Genomic DNA, 20824 nt, shown 5'->3' with positions numbered 1-20824 from the left:
CAGGTGATGTGAAGGGGGCATGAAGTATAGTGGAGCACGAAGGACTAGGTTGGGTGGGGGATGGAAAGACAGGATGCAGGAGAGAGTACGGGGAAAGATAACTAACACTAAGACCTTGAAAATGGTATGTAGAAACCTTTTACTGTAAAACCTTCTTAAAACACACACACTCATGCACACACACACTCATGCACGCACACACACACACACTCATGTGCACACACACTCATGCACATGCACACACTCATGCACACACAGACACACACTCATGCACACGCACACATAAATTTTAAATGAAATTACCTACAACAGGGAGCAATCCTTCTCCCAGACATCATGGGGCTGGAGATGAAATAGAATCAAGATAACTTTTTGCCACCTCTGCATTGTTTGGAATTTCAAAATGAAAATTTAACCATATAAACACCTCCAAAGTTTACTGTGACAATCTTAGCAGTTTATTTCATATATATATATCTTCACATACTTTCCTAACAATTTGAATATTTTTAACCTTATAAAATTACAAAAGCATTTCAGCAGTTATGGGGTGGTGTTGAGTCAGAGTCTTTATGACCACCTGATGGAATGACATCGCAAACCTCATCTAGAGCCTCTGGAAGGTTTAGGGACCCTGGACAAGCCTGGAGAGAGACAGCCTTTGGGTCCACAGCTAATTCTTCATTTGGCTGGTTTCCTAAAAACTTTGCACAGTTTTGGTTGTAAGCAACCTTGAAGTCACTCCATTTCTCGTCGTAACATCTTGGAAAGCGTCGGAAAGTTGAGATCACCACAGCTTTCTTAGGTACATAAGATGTTTGGTTATTTGAAAGACCATCCAAATTGGATGGGATGTAGTCACAGGCCCAGAGATTGAAATTTCTAGAAATGTGTTGCTTTTGATCTGGGGAGAACTTCTTGCGCCCCAAGCCCTGGGGAAGAGGAACATGGTTAGGAGAGAGATACACAAAATCACACTGTTCTGAGTATTTTTCAATGAAACCAGCTAATGTTGTGCATATATTTAAATGCATAGATAAGATAACCATTAGAAAAGATAACTTGTTGAATATCAAAAGTCAATGACATCCTGGCAGTGCCTTGTCACTATTCTCAGTTTCCTTTCCACCAAGGGGACTGGACTTCTAGGTCCAGAGGAAGCACAGCTGATTATAACCTGTTAAGCATCCTCAGTTCCCAGTGTTGCAGTACTCCTGGCTGCCTCTGAAGAACTAACAGAGTGAATTCTTTTCCGATCCTGTGGTGTCTCCCAAAGGAAGCAGGAACTCTGGTCTCTGCCCTCAGGCTTGCTTGTTAACAGTCAGTACCTTACATGCTAGCCTGAGAATCAGTCCGTATTCAGAATTGAACACCTGATTCATCACAATGGGCTGAAAACTAAGAAAAGAGGTGGATGTTGGCACAAAGGACTGCAAAGGGACAGACACCAGGTTACACAGGCTCTGAACCAATACAGTGAGGCTGCCTGCTCCAAGGGCCATCAACAAGGTGGCAACAGGGCCCTTGAGTGGGATGCTTCAATCAGGGTGAAAGAGAGTCTACAAAGTGTCACAGCTGGCATCTGCCCCCCTACTTCAACCATCTCAAATCCAACTAACTGGGGATGGAAAATTGTGTGTGTGTGTGTGTGTGTGTGTGTGTGTACCAAAACTACTCTAATCACATCTGAACCAAACATGTATTGACTTTCATTTGTATTATTCCTAAACAATATTGTAACTATTTGCACAGCATTATGCTCTTATGATAAGTAGACTAGAGGGTTTGCATGGAAAATGTGTGACTGTTACATCATTGTCTTTAAGAGAGAAGTATCTGCTGATTTTGACATCAACAGGAGATCCCAGGACCAAATCCCCACAGATATCCAGAATGACTGCATTCACATGTAAAAGTAGGTAGAGTATGGGGAAATATCTGGGCACAGTGTAATGGCTCCTGATATATAGTCTGTATAGAGCAGCCTATGAGGCTAGGGCAGGAAATAAAGAGGAAGGGAGGCTCTGCAGGGACAAAGAGAAGATACTTGGTCACATTACATCTTTTTTTGAGAAGTTACCTAAAGATGTTCCAGCAAAATAAAAATTATATAAGCAATATAGAAAAGAGCTGCAAAGAAAGTGGCCAGCAACAGAGGTCAAAATCAGTGCTGAGCAAGGAAACCTAAGAGGAAGGGCCAGGGAGGGGGAGCAGGGAGACAGGGACAGGGGGACAGGGAAAGGGAGGGGCAGAAGGGGAGGGAGGGAGAGAGAGAGGAAAGGGGAAACTGGAGGGAAGCTGCAGGATTTTAACCAGAACAGAGAAACCAGGACCAGTGCTGAGCTGCAGACGGAAGCCCCTTTAGGGCTCATCCAGAGACAGGGGAGATGCCAGCCAGGGTCACCACCCTGTCAGCCCCAGGAAGGGAAGAACAGAGGGAAGCCACTCAGGAAGGGGCCCCTTGTCCTAGGGGAAGTCTGCAGGGTTTGTGTTTTGTTTTGTTTTGTTTTTCGTTCTTATCCAGAAAGAGGTACCTTATTAGCACACATTTTAAACATTTATATTGGAAGTTACCTATTAGTAAAAAGTCAGACTTCTAGGTCAGACTATGCAAGAAGAAAAGGACAAATGAAAGGAAGGAAGGAAGAAAGGAAGGAAGAAAGAAAGATAGAACATAGCAGATAGACAGTAGGACATAAATGGCAGGCATAAAGTCAAAACTGTCATAGTAATGTGAATGGCTCAAAGTCCTATGCAGAGAAACAGTGACTCTTGGGTATTGTTTTTCTTTTTAATTGGGCTGTACTTTGCTTACAACAGAAGATAAACCCAAAGCAAAATGACTAAAATTCATGAAGACACAAATGAGATCTCTATATCACTCCCCTCCCACTAAGACTCAGGGACAGTTGTGGAAGAGAAAGCAGAAAGATTTTAAGAGCTAGAGGTCAGGGAGGCTCAGAGGAAACTGTGTTCAGAACCAGACAGGACTATGGCACTTACAAACTTACAGCTGTGTTGGCTCCCTGTGTAAGACCTGGACAAGATTAGACCAGGCAACTGTCTAGCATGGAGTAGGGAGGGCCTCTCTGGCCCCAACCCCTTGCTGAAGAGTTATAAAGAGTTGATGACTTCTGAGAGAGGGAGAGTCTGTTATCTTGATGGGTATAGACCATAGTAGGTTAAAAAAAGAAACTCCAGTGGATGCTCCTACAGGTACAAGTATACAGGCCTTGGACGGTTGTTGAAAAAACAAAAATGATGTGAAGTTGGGAAGGAGTGGCGAGGTAGGAGGTGGATCTGGGAAGAGTTAGGAGAAAGACTGGGGTGAGTATAATCAAAATGCATTGTATGTGTTTATGAAATGCTCAAATAAATAGTAAAATATATTTTTAATTTATGAAGATGAAGGAATGATACTTTGTAGTGCAGTATGTTGTATAGCAAAAAGCAACGCAGAGGCTGAGGGGCACTCCCAGAGGAAAATGGCAAAGCCGTCAAGATAAAAATAAAGCGATCATGAATCTTTATGCAACAAGACATAATACTAAATGATTTAAGGCAAAAATCAAGAAGTGTTGATATTTAAGAGTAACTCTCAGAAGCAGAAATTGACAGACCAAGACAAAGAGTTAAGAAATATTTTACAACATAATTAGCAGTCCTCAGTCAATAATTTTGCAATTAAATGAGGGACGATATCTTTTTACCACTAATGAGACACTTTAAAATTAATCACATGCAAAAATAATCTCTATCACGCAAAAAGTCAAAATCACAGAGCGCCCTCCATAAAATTAATGCAACATCAAAATCATATATTAGCAACAAATTCATAACCTAACAAATTCTAGCCACATCAGAAATTCAAGGAGTCTTTCAAATGGCTCTCAGTTAAAAGGGAAATTAAAAATTAAATAAAGACTATTTTGAGGCAAATACTAATGAGACCTTAATTAGGTCTGATTAATACCAATTTTAATGATGTTTGCCTAAAATGTTACTTGTTCCTTTATTTGCTCATTCTGACTTACGATATTTTCCTAATAGTTACTTTCAAATGTAAATGTTTAAGAAGTATATTAACAAGGTACTTACCCTCCAGATATAAAAATGACCCCCTGCAGATTTCCCCCAAATAAAACAACACCTTCAGTGAGCTTACTCTGTTCAGCTAATGGAACAATATTAGAATTATTAATTAGGTCTAAATAATAATATCTCCCTGATAGCCAAAACAACTCAAGAATATTTGTAGTTTTAATAATCTTAACAAAAATTACAAGTATTTGAATTCAACAGTCAACTAAAGCAATTTTAAAGAATAGACAAGTAAGGGTAATTTGATATTATACCATTAAGTTTAAAAGGGATGAGATAAATTTTAGGCAAACATCATTAAACTCCATGCGATAAGAAACAAGTTTGGAAGTTGAATAGACAAATAGTCAAGGTAAAATTCAAAAAGCTTGTTCTAAAAAAAAAAAATGTATCAAACCTAAGGAGTTTCATGGACAAAATTATTTAGTCGGGACCTCCTGTGCGGTAGACATCCAATCAATCCCATTGAACACTGGCTGGGGTCCCGTGGGCAAGTCATCAAACTGCCATAAACTGAAAATGCAAATGCTAAGGTTATGTAAGCTATTCTAGAACACAGAGAAATGTGAGAAACCTTCACAACCTTGCTAGCTAGAGGGTCCCCTCACCTGCTAAAGATGCATGTGTTCGAGTCTGCTTGTGTCATTAACACACTTGGGTGGGCCCTGTTAAGCAGTTAGCCACCAGGGTAAAGTAAAGACAGAAATACGGATGGAAATTTTATTTGTAAGTTTGTACAAATGTGTGTTGACTTTTTAAAAATGTTTGTTTACTTGTGTGTGTGTGTGTGTGTGTGTGAGAGAGAGAGAGAGAGAGAGAGAGAGAGAGAGAGAGCATGCGTGCTGTGTAGGACAGAGGACAACTTGTGGGAGCTTGTTCTTTTTCCACCATGTGGACCCCACAGATCAAATTCAGGTCTTTGGGCCCAGCGACAAGCACCCGCTGAGTCATCTCAACATCACTTGTTTGACTTTTGATAGACTTATGACACTGTAGCAATCTAGAAAACATATTGAGCGGGCTAGAGAGCTGGTTCCACAGTTAAAGAGTACTCGTTGCTCTTGCAGAGGACCTAGGCTGGTTCCCAGAACCCACATGGTGGCTCACAGTCATCGCTAACTTCAATTCCAGAGTATCCAACTCCCTCTGAGCCCCATGAGCAACAGGAGTGCAAGCGGTGGTGTGGTGCATAGACATGCATGCAAGGCAAAATATTCAGACCCAGAGAAAAATAAGCATCTTATTATTTTTGAAAATAAACATTAAGCCATCCTCTTGGAGAGGGCAGGACGGTTGTTTTGAGTCTCTGTTTAACACTCTGCCAAAGGAGAGAAGGTTTTTAGGTGAAGTTACTCAGTCTTACTTGGAACACGGTTGTGTGGAGGGAAAGGTTTCTCTGGACTCATTTCTAAATCAAGGATAAGAGCAATCAGCTATGGGCTTAAACAGGATCGTACGAAGCACTGCAGCACAGTCATGGTTAATAAAGGATGCTGCTAACAGTACCTTTGTGGTGTGGATTTCCAAGTTCACTAAGTGCTCTTGAAGCTTACCTGACATACCTTCTTCTACCTAAGGTGTACTAACCTGTAATGTCCAGGATAGAAGCCCCAGACCACTAGTTACTAGTTATCAGAGAGAACTGAAACGTGAGTAATTTAAATTGAGATAAGGAACATGTAAATCAGATTTTTAAAAGACTTAGTTAGAGAAGGAAAATGTAAAATAGCTGGTGGATAATTTTTATGGAGCCAGTGAGATTCCTCCACAGGTAAAGGTTCTTGTCACTGAGCCTGAAGATCTAAGTTCCAGTCCCGGAGTCTACATGATGGGAGGAGAGAACCAAAGCCTGCAAGTTGTCTTCTGACCTTCACTCATGCCTACACATGCACTTACACGTGCACTTACACATGCGTGTGCACATGCACACACACAGTAAATGTAGAAAGTAAATTGTTTTAAAGTTTAAGGATTTGTTAAAAAATTGTATGTGAATTGCTCTATTACATGGACTACATGTTGAACTGATAATCAGGAGAAAATAGTATGTTAAATAAAATATACAAAGGGTATGATCAAACAAACCAATGGAAACTGAAAATATTCTAAGTTGAAAGTATATAAGGAGCCGGGAGGTGGTGGCGCATGCCTGTAATCCCAGCACTCTGGGAGGCAGAGGCAGGTGAATTTCTGAGTTCGAGGCCAGCCTGGTCTACCGAGTGAGTTCCAGGACAGCCAGGGCTATACAGAGAAACCCTGTCTCGAAAAAACCAAATCCAAAAAAAACCAAAAAACAAACAAACAAACAAAAAAGTATATCAGGAGTGGCCTTTGTGGGTTTAAACCATAGCACATGAAAATGGGGGTGTGGAGGGGTCGCAGGGATAGGAGAGGAATTGGAGAGAAGAGGGTTGGGTAGGTTTGACCAAAACATATTACATACATGTATGAAATTCTCAAACAATTAAAAAATGCAATTTAATTTTGTTTAAAGAAAAAAGATATTTCTGGTCCGCCTGATCTCTCTTGGCAACACACTGCACCATAGAGCACTAAATGTATCTAATAGCATCTGTATGGCTATCTGGAAGGTGTGACCCAGCACTAATGACAGATTCTTGCAAGAAACAAAGACACAAAATACTTCATATCTGGCAATAGCCCAAGAAAGGGGCAAAATTTTAAGTATGAAGTTTTACTGAGTGTCACTCTCATAGCACCATAAAGTTGAAACGTTTTTAAGTAGACAATCTGTTTTATTAATCTTACCTGGTTTTAAATGTTCCTATCACTACTTGAAAATTGTAGATGTGGATTGTATAATATTTCTACATCCATTGCTATATTAAACTATTAACAAGCACTGTCAAAACTTACACCCTCTAGTGTCAGGGAACTGCCACCCCTAGAGAGACAACTCCAGGAGTCTCGCAAGAGACAATTTGGGAGGGGACACTTTTGTAACCATGGCCCATGTGTGTGAAGGTAGAAGCCTGGTGCTGGCTTGAAAAACTCCACCCAACTCTGAAAGTTTCAAGAGGTGGCTTTTGCTTTGTGACTGTTCCTGAGTCTTGTGGAAAATGCCAGGTTGTTTTGACATTGCTCCAGTCTTGAGAAACACACGTGTCTCTATAATCTGTGTAGCATAGAAATCAAGATAATGTTCTCCATTCTACTGGTTTCCTGCTTGCTAGACGAGTGCTCTACCACTGAGCTACACCTGAAGCCTTACTAGTTTGCAAAGAAGTACTCACAGAGTCAAAATAGTATCCAGAGTTCTGGAAACTGTGGCGGTTGTCATGTGCAGAGAAAGGGAAGTTTTTGTTTGCTGCTTGCTGGAGAAGAATGGAGAGATATGAAAAGCATATGTCAGAACTGCGAGATGCCCTTAGAACTGGGGCACAGTGATAGGGAAGGGAGAGTCATAGGACAAAGGACAAAGGAAACTCTCAGTGAGGCTAATGAAGTCTATCATCAGCATGGAGTGAACAGCACAGGATATGGGCCCAGATATATCTTTCAAAACGTCTTTGGAGACAAGGATGCAATACTGCATGTATGCAGAAAACCAAATGCTGGCAAGCACCTTTGACAGCCTGAAGGCCAGTCTCATATCTGACTAATAAGGATGGCAGAAACCAAATCCTGTTAACCTGGCCTGATCTTAGAAGCCCTGAGACTGGGTTCCCAGAAGCCTGGAGCCTGAGTCAAGGCCCTCAGCGAGTGCGGTGGATACTGATATTAAAACCATTGTGCCTCCTCCTTCACACCACTGACGCTGGCACAGCTGCTCAGGAGCTGGTGAGGGAGACAGACCATGGCTATTAGTGACTAAAGGTTCCTGACTAGAATCCCAGCTCATTGTCTTCCCAGGATGGAGCAGTCACTGGCAAGGATATAGGTCTATCACTGGGAACCTGGGTACGGCAGATGGGCAAATGGGTTAGCTGTCTGGCCAAAATGGCACCCCCTCAGAGAGCTCTGAGACCCTACATCTGGGCTCTATACTCTCTATAGTCCCCCATAGTCTCACCTTCTCTCGGATTTTGTAAATTGGTGGCAGCATCCTCTCCGCCTGTTCAGACAAGTATGAACAGTGAATTTCCTTCAGGGAAGTACGTGTGATGGATTCTGGTGTCTTCTCCATCAGACCAATATGAGTGAACTGGAAACACAACATGCGTCTTGATTAGAACCAGAAAAAGCTGAATCTGGGTGCCAAATATGGGCTTCCTCTGCAACATGGTAAAAACACGGTTCGGGCACTTCTTGCATGATTGGGCAATGGTAAAACCCATGTAACTTTGAAGTATTTCTGCCAAACGAACATTTCAAGCTGCAGGGGCCTCTTCTTATTCAAGGTCTTAGGGAGTCTGGACATGGTTCCACATTCTAGCAAAGAGATGACAGAACCATGTGGTCTTAGGTCTTCCTCTGGCTGGGGAACTTGGTACAGGAGCCTGGCATCTAGCCTGGCATGTTCTAAGGACTGGCTCTTCTCTCAGCCCTAGAGGTTGTCAAGCCTGTTAGACTAACTGGCCAACAAGCTCACAGGGATCTTCCTGTCTTTGCTTCCATCTTGTCACCACTGGGATTGCAATGGTGTGCTACCACACCCAGCTTTGTATGTGGCTTCTGGAGATCAAACTTGTGTCCTTCCACTTTCAAGGTGCTTTACCAACTAAACCATTTCCCCACCCATCTCTTCCCTTGTAAAGCATAAAGACATGGTTAATTCTGTATTGATCTCTCTATTCTCCCAAGTTAAGATATAACTGGACATTCGGTGGCTTTTGATTGGCATCTGTGCAAGAATGTGCTAAGTAGCTAGGTTGGGAGGTTGTATTATATACCCTATTTACTTTGTAGGCATTCTCTCCAGCCTAGATGAAAAAGCTAAAAGACACATAGAACTTGACAGAGTGGGCAGAAGATAGAAACACAAGTATTGTTGAGAACAGGATCGTAAGGATCAGTTTCGTGTTTAGAAATCATGGTGTTGATCATGGCATGATATCCGATATGAATCAGCTAAGATGTGACTGACACCAGACCTCAGAGAACTGTGAATCAGCACAAAATGAGTGACATTGGATGACCTGGGAACCCCAAGTTTGATCAGGTATGTGATCCGTCATAAAACTCTGCCTGGCAGTTTTTTATGTGGGTTCTGTGTAAATGGCCCTTGATGTCAAAGGCCTGAGTCTTTGCCTTTTCCAAGCTGCTGTGTATTTTTGTCTATAAGCTCATAACCCACTTGGCTGTATGTGGTCAGTATGTACCACTATGTGCCTGGGTGCCTGCCAGTAGCTTCCTACCTAGTATATGAAGTATGTCCTATCAGCTTACACCTTCCTAGATCCCCTTCGGCCTCCCAGGTACCTGCGACCTCTTCCTTTCCTGTATTGGAGTTTGAGACTCACAGGTGTATAACCCAGCAGCACAGATGTGGAAAAATAACCTGTGCACACAAAACAATATGTAACTTACAAGAACACAGCATGATACCACCTCATATGTCTCAGTGGCTACCCATGGGCTAAGAAGGATGAAACCAAGGACAAGGAAACCACCAGGCAAGGCCACCAGCCTCCATGTGTGCAGGGCTTCCTGTGGAAATGTAAGGAACTGCCCATGGGACCCCAGTGAGTTTGTTCCTGATGAGACTTGTGATATATGTGCCTGATTTGAGAGAGAGAGAGAGAGAGAGAGAGAGAGAGAGAGAGAGAGAGAGAGAGAGAGAGAGAGAGAGGCAGGGAAATAGGCCAACTCTAGTGACTCAAGCCTGTAAGCCTCTACACAGGAGTTTGAGACAGGAAGATTACAAGTTCAAGGCCTGCCTGGGCAACTCAGTAAGACTTGAGTCAAAATAAAAAGTAAATAAACAATGACTCAACAGTGAAGAGCTTTGCCTGGCGTGGGTTCAATCCTCAGTACCACAAAACAAGTAGAGAGGATACCATTCTCCCAGAATCTTTACCCCACCCTTCACCCTTAGCTCTTGAAGACTAGCATAACATCTTGATGTGGGTATACAACTCTACATATAGGTAGTTTACATACACTGTATCATACAGATAATATAAGAATTAAAATGTGCTTGTAATTTTAGAAATGACACGTAGCCACATGATCAATGTCACTTCTGAACACTGAATGCCTTTTTATTTATCATAAACGTTTTGTGGCTCTCTTCCTCCTTGCTGCCTACACAGATCACAGCACTGACTGAGCCCTCACGTATTTTGTATGAAGGAAACTGAGACTGCTTTACAGGAAACAGGCTGCGCTATCTATAGCCTACACCATGCTTTCCTAACTAACATATACTAGAACATTCTCAACCAACTTACATATACATTTAAGTAGCTTTGTATTAACTTTTAAAGCATTATCAAACAATTATTGTTCAGGTGTGTGAATATTCATCTTTAGGCAATAGGTCGACCATGGGTATTATTCCTCAGGAGCGGTCATCTTGATTTTGTTGTTGGTGGTGGTGGTTTTGGGTTTTTTTGTTTTGGTTTGGTTTTTTGGTTTTTTGAGACAGGGTTTCTCTGTATAGCCCTGGCTGTCCTGGAACTTACTCTGTAGACCAGGCTGGCCTTGAACTCAGAAATCCTCCTGCTTCTGCCTCCCAAGTGCTGGGATTAAAGGTGTGTGCCACCACCGCCCGGCTGTCATCTTGACTTTTGAGGCAGAATCTTTCACTGGTGCCCAGGGCCTGCCAAGTAAGGATAGGCTGGCTGGCCAGTAAGTCTCAAGAATCTGCCTGTCTCCATCTCCCCAGTGGTTGGCTACAAATTCATTCCTAAACCCATTTGTTTACATGGGATCTGGAAAACAAACATGGGCCCTCATTCTTGCAAGGTAAACACTTTGCTCACTGAGCTATCTCGTAAGGCCCTAAACAAGTTTAATTGTTTACTTATTAGTACTGTGTGCATGTGTGTGCACGATATGCATATGTAAAGTGCATGCATGTCTCCATGGTCAGAGAACAGCTCTGTGAAGTTAGCAGTCTTCTTCAACCTTGACAGGAGTTCAGAGATTGAACTGGAGTTGTCAGCTTGCGTGGTAACTGCCTTTACCTGCTGGTCCCTGAACAGTCACTTTTAAAGATGAATACAGAAAATGGGATCCAAGTACTCTCTCGGTTCTCCCTCCATCCAGCTAAGTTGCAACCCTCTTGGAAAAGTCGCCAGACCGGGCTGGTGGGTCAACTGCTCACATCAGCCCACAACTGGACTTGAGTTCATTCATATTCTGCAAGTCTGTGGACTAAATCGCTGTTAAAAAATATGGCTCTAGCATTTTAGTTTCACTCTTTTAAAATATATATTTAATGGCTATAGCGTGATAGGTGTGAAATAAACCCTTCTGTTAGATAGTGTAACCGTGAAATACAGCTTTTTAACTAGTTGGGGGTGAGATTTCCACTGCCTTCCATCACTCAGCGACTGAAATATTAAATAGGAAAATGAAAGTAAGTGGGGGGGGGAGCCTTTCCTGCCCAGCAACAGCCAGATTACAACCAGCAAGGTCAACTGCAAAATGACTGTCACCTCTAATGGGACAATTACTGTCCTCGCAGATGGGCTGCAGCTGACTCACAGCCAACAGCTTCTTTAATTTACCCAACTCATCGGAAGTTCCTTCCGGAAACTTCAGGGTCAGCACTATTCCTTTTATGCGCTGAGGTGCCGACAGCAGAGAGGACCTTTGCCAGAGGCTCAAGTTTGGCTAAGGGTGTGAAGGGACAGTGTCTCCTGAGTGCCAGGCTGCCCTGCTGGGCCTGTGGCTGGAGGTGGACATGAAATGTCTGCCCACAATGTGTGGATTCTCACTTTATCTATTATAACAGAACTTGAGTTCACCTGAAATGTCAGTGTAGGTCATAAAAAACAAAGCATACTCCCTTGTAGCTATATTGGCTGTGTGACCCCACGAGGCGGCAAGGCTCCTGGGAAAAGCACTGTTTTCCTGATAAAGACAGATATCTTCTGTATTGTTATCCTTTGATTTTCTTGTTTTTCCTCCCTGGCATGTATGTAGACTCTCTACAACGTAGAAAAGACTCATCCTGCGATGGCAAAGACCCAGCCCTAACCTGCCTGCTTCTGAACTTTGTTGTGATTTAAGGAAAAACATAAATCTGTGTCTGTCCCACAGGGTACCATGCTGGTGACCAAAGCCCAAACCCAGGGCTTGCACGTGCTAGGTAAATACTGCACCAATAAGCTACCTGTCCAGCCCTGGAGTCAGCTTTGTAGCCAGTCAAACTCCATCCTAACTGATATCTAGATGACAGAAGCATCAAGGTATTTAACTGGGAAAGACAGTTTTCTCCCTATTAGCCTCTATAAGAATGCAGCTGAGACAGGCAGAGGCAGGCCAATCTCTGTGAGTTCGAGTCAGTCTGGACTATAAAGTGAGTTCTGGCCATCCAGGGTTACATATAAAACCGTTTCTCAAAAAAATAAATGAATCAAAATAGGATAAAATTAAAATGTGGCTGACACTATTCCCCATTTGGCTTTGGCCCCAAAGGAACTCGGATTCAAAAATGTTTCCCAGTCTCAGCTTATTATTCTAACATATTTGTACTCGTTATAAATTTTATTTTACTTTATTAGGCTTTTCTGTTTTATTGTATATTCACTACATATTAATTTTTTATTCGATATATTTTTATTTACATTTCAAATGATATCCCCTTTTCTGGCCCCCAACTCCCTGAAAGTCCCATAAGCCTCCTTCCCTTCCCCTGTTCTCCCATTTACCCATTCCCACTTCCCTGTTCTGATATTGCCCTATACTGCTACACTGAGTCTTTCCAGAACCAGGGGCCACTCCTCAGTTCTTCTTGTACCTCATTTGATGTGTGGATTATGTTTTGGGTATTCCAGTTTTCTAGGTTAATATCCACTTATTAGTGAGTGCATACCATGATTGATCTTTTGAGACTGGGTTACCAGTCTTAGTATGATGTTCTCCAGCTCCATCCATTTGCCTAAAAATTTCATGAATTCATTGTTTCTAATGGCTGAATAGTACTCCATTGTGTATATATACCACATTTTTTTGCATCCATTCTTCTGTTGAGGGATACCTGGGTTTTTTCCAGCTTCTGGCTCAAAAAATAGGGCTGCTATGAACATAGTAGAGCATGTATCCTTATTACATGCTGGGGAATCTTCTGGGTATATGCCCAGGAGTGGTATAGCAGGATCTTCCGGAAGTGAAGTGCCCAGTTTTCTGAGGAACCGCCAGACTGATTTCCAGAGTGGTTGTACCAATTTGCAACCCCACCAGCAGTGGAAGAGTGTTCCTCTTTCTCCACACCCTCGCCAACACCTGCTGTCTCCTGAATTTTTAATCTTAGCCATTCTGACTGGTGTAAGGTGAAATCTCGGGGTTGTTTTGATTTGCATTTCCCTAGTGGAATGCATTTTGATTTGCATTTCCCATGACTAGTGAAGTTGAACATTTTTTAAGATGCTTCTCCGCCATCCAAAGTTCTTCAGGTGAAAATTCTTTGTTTAACTCTGTACCCCATTTTTAATAGGGTTATTTGGTTTTCTGGGGTCTAACTTCTTGAGTTCTTTGTATATATTGGATATTAGCCCTCTATCTGATGTAGGGTTGGTGAAGATCTTTTCCCAATTTGTTGGTTGCCGATTTGTCCTTTTGATGGTGTCCTTTGCCTTACAGAAACTTTGTAATTTTAAGAGGTCCCATTTGTCAATTCTTGATCTTAGAGCATACGCTATTGGTGATCTGTTCAGAAACTTTCCCCCTGTACCGATGTCCTCAAGGATCTTCCCCAGTTTCTTTTCTATTAGTTTCAGAGTGTCTGGCTTTATTAATTTTGATCTTAATGGAATAAAATAAAGTGTGCCCTGTGTGTGTGTGTGAGAGAGAGAGAGAGAGTGCGTGTGCAAGTGCATATGTGTGCGTGCATGTGTGTGTGCACATGTGTGTGCGTGTGTGTGTGTGTGCACATGTGTGTGCGTGTGTATGTGTGTGTGTGTGTGTGTGTGTGTGTGGTGTGTATACACATACATGACTGTGACGCGCACATACACTATACTTAGGAAGTGCTGACCGACTAGTCTGCTTACCTTTGTCCTTCTGAATGAATAATCCTGCTGGTCTCACAGCGGCTCTCTAATTTTGGAATATTTCATTTTGCATTTTAAAAAGTCAAGATTAGACAAAACTTGTTTGCCTTATCTAAGGCTGATACCGAAGAGATTGCAATCTGTGTTGTACATTCTAAAGACCCAAATTTCCTAACTCTTCCCTTTCTCTTTTACACAAACAAAAATTTCAGTTTGCGGACTAGAGATTTGACTGATTAAGTAAAGATCTTGGCTTTTGCCTCGACAGCTTGAGGACCAGATCCCCCACACCCACATAAAAGCCGGACTGGAGTGTCAGCCTGCCTGCCATTCCCAACCCTCAAGAGGCAGAGCAAATCCTCAAGTCCCCAGAGCAAAATGACTGGTTAGACTAACCCAGTCACCCAGCTTCAGACTCAAGAATCTACTTCAGTGTATAAGATAAAGAATTACTGAGGTGATACCTGACTTCATCCTTGGGTCCTTCCACAAACACACACAACACCTATCCATATACATATACATAAACATGTTCGTATACACCTCATATACATTTGCAAAACACCCACACATCCTCACCCCACCCCCACCCCACATTATTGCCTTAAAGCTGTGAACACAAATCTTTTCTCAGATGCTGCCTCTCGTTTTGAGAGTGCATAATGACACGGAGATTCCCTTTTTGTGAACAAGTCATAGGAACTGGGCATGGAAAACTGACGACAGCACATGAAATATGCATATTAAAGAGCAAGTGAGAAGTCCTTGGGCTAAGATGCAAATGTTTCTAGAAGACACTAGAATTCCTGACTGGGCTGTCTGTGATATCAACAAACAGGGTCCTTGCCAGGAGAGTAACTTGAGCCCAGGAGTCTGAGGGATGAACAGATGATGGCTGTTAGGCTAACAGGTAAATGACTCCTGGGCTCTGTCCATGTCCTAGTCTGGTGACAAGAACTAGACAGGATTTGTTGGGAGTTACTTCAACAGGGCTGCAAGGATGGCTCAGTGGTTAAGAGTACTGACTCCTCTTCCAGAGGTCCTGAGTTCAACCGCATGGTGGCTCACAACCATCTGTAATAGAATCTGATGCTCTCTTCTGGTGTGGCTGAACATAAAACAAGTAAATAAACCTTAAAAAAAAAAAAAAAACCAACTACTTCAACAAATACCGAGTATGCCTTCTGCCCTGGATTCTAGTCTAGGTACTAATGGAGCACCACTGAGGAAAATTGACAAAGGCCCCATGGAACTCATGATCTAGGAAGAAGAGACTGCTCACCATATAATGGGGGATCCAGTATTAGAAGGCAGGTGTGCAGAAATGGGCAAGGCAGAGCAGGTAGCAGCTGCTACCCAGTGAGCATCCTCAAGGGCCCACCCTGTGCCGAGCATTTTCCTCCTTCCCCCTTATTTCTCTTTCCTTCCCCGTTTCTTCCTTCTGTCTTCTTGTTTTTCCTCCTGCCTTCTCCCTTTTCCCTCTTCTCCCTTTTCTTCATTCCCACCTTTCCACTCCCTTCTGTACCTCTGCCTCCCTTCTTTCTCTCTGTCCTTCCTCTTTCTTTTTTAGTTTTATTTTCTGAGTCAGCATCTTGTTAAGTAGCCTGGCATGTCCTAGAGCTCTCAATCCTCCTGCCTCAGCCTCCCAAGTGCTTAGGTTACAGTCTTGGACTGCCTCCCTCAGATTCATGTGCTTTCATTCAATCATCAAAGGAACACTGAGCTTCCCTCTTGATGGATGAAGAAACCAAGGTCCAGGGTCTTTTCAAAGGTCATGCTACCATAGGCAGCAGAAGGGAACCCAGCTCACATCTGTGCCCTCAACAACAGCCACATTTCAGGAGGAAGCTTCCAGGAAGGCATTCTTCCTTACCCATCTTCCATCCTTGTTCAAAGATGGGTTGAAACGCCTCCCTTTGGCCATTCTCTCCAAGGAGCTGAATGTACTGAGGTTGGCTCCCTCAGCTGTCTGCGGCTTCACAAGCTTGTGGGATCTGTAGAGCTCTCTCACCCCGTCCCTGATCTTCTCAGCTGTTGCCTGGGCAGGGAGGTAGAGAAAGCGCACTATTGTCATGGAATGGAAGCTCGTGTCACAATGGGCAGAGCCTTCCAAGCCCCGAGAGAGGGTTTTGCCACTTGTTCCCTAAGCATGTGCAGAATTCTAACCGCCAGATTCTAACTGAAGAAGTCCCAAAACCAGACTGAGAGGTGAGGCCAAGAAGATGTTGGAAACACAGCAAACATTTGGCTCCTCCTGGAGCCAGCACTGTCCTCATGACAACCATCTGTTTCAATCTCAGTTTTCAGAAAACTAACCTGAGTCCTGCTCTGGAGCTGACCTTGCTCACATCAGCGATGACGCTGGACCAGGGCCAAAGCATCTCCTTTCTCCTTCCATGTGTTCTCTGTGTCCCAGCTCGGACCTAGTCTCCTACTCCTGGGCTCACTCGCCTGCCTGGCATAGCATAGACACCACAAGGAGAAAACATTTGGACACACCTATGGATCAGATTCTATTCTAAACTAAACTCCTTTCTTTGTTTTTCTTTTATTTATTCTCCACTGGGGTCACATCCTCAATAATAAGGTACCAGAAGGCAAAGCAATGTCTTGGGTCCCCTCTAGAAATCCTCAGGACCGCCAAAGGCTGCCTGCCACTCTGAGGCTACTAAAGCTGCTTCTGACATCTGGACTCTGTCCCTGGGTCAAGGCACAGACCTGCCTCTCTCCTGCTGAGTGAGTGATGTGCGTTCTGTTTGTCTTCTTTGTTGGATGCCACCAGTCAGTTGAATGTTCCACATGAAGATGAGAGTGGACATCCACAGGATGACTCCTCTGCATTGAGAAATTGTGTCTTCATCTCCCAACTCCTCCAACCATCTCCTCTCTAGACCTAACAAGAGTTGCCATGTGAGTGACAAGAGACCTCTTGCGAGCGCTTGTAGTCTCTCAACATGGGTTCCGGGGTGTGACCCCTGAGGTACCACAGTCTTGCTACAGCAGACACACAAGAGCCACGGGCTAAGGAGAAAAGGGGTGTCACATCTGAAGCTGAGTGCTGGCTCAGTGTGGCAGCTGTGTTGAAGTCTGGTCCTGGGATTCAAGACTCCCTCCTGCTTGTCACCAGTTGATCAGTCCCAGGAGGTAGCTGTCATCTCCTGTACATAGTGTCTGACTTCAGCAGCATAGTGCAGGATGAAAAGAAGGAACTGAGGGGCCATGTGTTACATTTCCCAATCCCAGCCCATACCTGTCCTTGTCTCAGTGGTCTAAGAAATGTCCCTGGCAGCCACCATTACAACACTTCCTCTCCTGGCCCAGAACTGAAATATGTGTGAAAGGCCCTAGCAGGCCCAAGCATGGCAGACACAATACCAACAGGCTTTGCCCTTCTTTCTCCCTTGCTGAACAGGTTACATTCCTAAAGCTAGCCCCCAAGGTCTATCTCCTTATTTGGCCACTGACTCATTCCTGAGACAAAACACCAAGGGCCAGCCAAAATCCATTGTTTGGCTACAATGGCTAACTTGTCCAATCAGGTCTTATCAACTGACCCTAGCACAGACTCCCTCTTTTTCTCCTTAAAAATCCATCAAAAAACAAAACAAAACAAAACAAAAAAAAACAACAGAAACAAAACAAAACCCACTTGCTGCTGCCACTGCTGCTGCTGCTACTGCTGCTGCTGCTGCTTGCTATCTGCCTTTGCCTGATCCTTCCTGCTTGCCTCTCTGGGGTACTAAATCTCCTTGGAGCTGGTAATTGGTGTTTGGGTGTATTCTGTACCAACTCTGAGGGGATCTCCAACCTTTTCCACATGACCACACCCTTCTGTATAAGAGGCTATGAGCCAGGCTTGGTGGTGTTGTAACGTTGTTTAGCTCAAATTCTATCAGAGTCCCAAGGTCAACCAGCCCTGTCACCCTGATCTTGAATTTTCCTGGATCCCAATTGGGGGGTGAGGGGTACTGTCATTCTTTACAGCACAGGTGTAGTAGAAAAGGAAGGTGCTTGCCACCTCTTCCTGAACACTGTGGTCATTGGGGCCCCAGGAAATACTCGATAACTCAAAAGCACATCAGAAAGTTAAGAGTGGACACAATGCCCTTGCTTCTATGCTTGCTTAGTGCTTCTGTGTTTGCTGTTACTTAAATGACTCCCACATCCCTACGAGCTGCGCTGATTATTTTCTGTTTATGCATGCCTAGCCCACTACCAATTCATTTTCCATCCCATCCTGCTGTGCACCCTGGGGTCTGATGTGTAAAAACTGCATAACCTAGTCTCCTAATGTTTGTGTTTGACTTAATTCATCCAGAAGGGAAGGAAGCCCTGATGGGGACTAGAAAGGCAGGAGGTGTTAGGTGCAAGGAGGAGTGGGCTGCTGTGATATAAGACTCCCAGCTCTCTGGGAGAATAGCAACCTGACTTGTGGTGGGGTTTGCTAAAGTCTACGCTTTAAGAGCTTCTGCTGTGGTGGGTTTTGAGCTACTAATATCGCTGACACAGGATAAAGAAGAGCTGTGTGAGAGTCTCTAATATACCACTGAGTAAAATCGCTGAGCTTCCAGGCTCCATTCCTAGAAAGCCATGACCTGGAAGCAGCTAAGCATCTCTACCAGCAAGCATGGCTCTATCCCCACAACCACAGCTCTCCCTGTGAAGGACTTCCTTTGGCTTCCAAGTACATCAGGCCCCCTGCTCCTGCTGCTCCTGTGATCTGTACGCTTCCTTGTCAGTTCCTGTGATACTGCTGGAGCATGGCTCTTAGAAGAGACTTAAGTAAGCTGTATGTCTGCTCTCATTGTCTGTCTGGGTATGGAGGTCATAGGTTATATATGGAGGTCAGAGGTCAATGTCAGGCATCTTCCTCTACCATTTGCTCCCCTGTTTTTTGAGACAATGTCTCTCACTAAACCTGAAGCTCACTGGTTTGGGTTGGATTACTGGCCAGAAAGTCATTTGCCAGCCTCCACTCCCCGGTGCTGGAGTTACAGTCAGATGGCCAGCACAGCACCTGACTTCCACATGAGTGCCATGCGTCTGAACTCGGGTCCTCATGCTTGCTCAGGGAACTCACTGAGCTATCTCCATGTCCTTGCCTCCTCCGACTTCGAATACACCATCAGTCTCCCTGGTGGGACATTAATAGAAACCGAAGCAGGTGTTAGTAACTGTTTCCACTGACTGGGAGGGAAGTGACACCTCAGAGAAATGGAGTGGTTCAATGTGGTTGCACAGCCAGTATGTAATGGAATCACACTGAACCCAGATGTGCCAAAGCCACTTTTTATGTAAGCATCAAGCAGGATAGTTCAGTTGTGGTCCTCTACTTGCTAGACAGAAAGATAGCGATTCTGCAAAAGTATGTCTTTATAAACTGGTCAGTGGTGGTGCACACCTTTAATCCCAGCATTTGGGAGGCAGAGACATGTAGATTTCTGGGAGTTCAAGGTCTACAGAGTGATTTCCAGGACAGCCAGGGCGACACAGAGAAACCATGTCTCAAAAAAATGAAACAAACAAGCAAACAAACAAAACTGTATCTTTATTTAAGAAAAAAATCTATCCTTGTACAGATATTACTGCAAATCCACTGTGGGCTCACACAGGTGTCCTCACTACCACCAGCTCTTATTAAACAGCAAACATGGTTTCCGCAGCATATCCAGGGACCACTGTCCCCTAACCACAGAGTAATCCACACTATTTTCATTGAAATGTCTTCAATATTTATAGCAAATGGTTTCACCCTTTGTGTTTTTTCACACAATAGCTTTGGTGGGCTTTGCAGTTCAGAGAGTCTCCATCCACAGCAGCCAAGAGTCTGTAGAAGGCCTGTGTGCTCATTGCCGCCATGGGTTTCATTGGCTATTCCATGCTTTAGAGGATGAGTTGACCCTCTCCCCTCCACCTCCCAAGTCTGGAGTCACGGACATGTGCTCCCATCCCCATTATAATACTCGTTTTAAGAGCTTTCCAGAAAAGGTTTTTCTGGCACCTGTTGTGTGCCAGATGTGCGGTTATAGATGCTGTACATGCTGCCTCTGCTCTCATAAAGCTGGCTGGCTGATGGAGAGACAGACCTTACCACACAGGGAGCTGGTTATAACCATGAGAGGTGCAGGTTCCCTGAGACTAGCTCGCAGAGAAGCCTACATGAATCTGGAAGGTGATAGGGAAATAAAGACTGACTTCTGTGAGCTCAGAGAAGAGGGAGAAAACGGCTCAGGCAGATGGACAGCCTGCTAGAGGCCTGATGTTGGGAGGGACTCTTTCACTAAAGAACAGAAGAACCCTTTTTTTGTTGAGGGTAGCTTGAACAGTTTGGAGCCCAGGCATGGGTTGGAGCAGAGACTGGATGAGTGGGCAAAGAGGCTGGTCATCCAGATAGTTCTGAGAGCTACCCACAGGCACCTAGTTCTTCTATGACTTTGACCAGCTGACCAAGGTCAATGGGAGGCAGAGATGTAAGAATAGGTGAGTTGAACTGCAGAGATGATTCAGTCTGTAAAGTGCTTGCCTTACCAGAAATCATTTTCCAATACCCATATTTTTCAAAAGCTGTGGATGCTGGCATGCTTATGATCCCAGCTCCT

The 20824-nt window shown here is 43.9% G+C and overlaps 1 protein-coding gene across 1 annotated transcript; it reads right to left on the bottom strand.

Moving 5' to 3' along the window:
- Positions 1–536: 536 nt before the first annotated feature.
- Tex36 (testis expressed 36) lies at positions 537–16149 on the bottom strand. The gene is made up of 4 exons (XM_052174498.1): positions 16099–16149; positions 8135–8266; positions 7356–7436; positions 537–932 (listed from the first exon to the last, which is right to left on the bottom strand). The coding sequence occupies exons 1-4, from the start codon at positions 16147–16149 to the stop codon at positions 537–539; spliced, it is 660 nt and encodes a 219-aa protein (XP_052030458.1).
- Between the last annotated feature and the right edge of the window lie 4675 nt (positions 16150–20824).

Source organism: Apodemus sylvaticus, chromosome 1 (genome assembly GCF_947179515.1).
Source record: "Apodemus sylvaticus chromosome 1, mApoSyl1.1, whole genome shotgun sequence".
Taxonomy (NCBI): Eukaryota; Metazoa; Chordata; class Mammalia; order Rodentia; family Muridae; genus Apodemus; species Apodemus sylvaticus.
The sequence above is the reverse complement of the archived record's forward strand: the minus strand, read 5'-3'. Positions and strand labels throughout refer to the sequence as shown.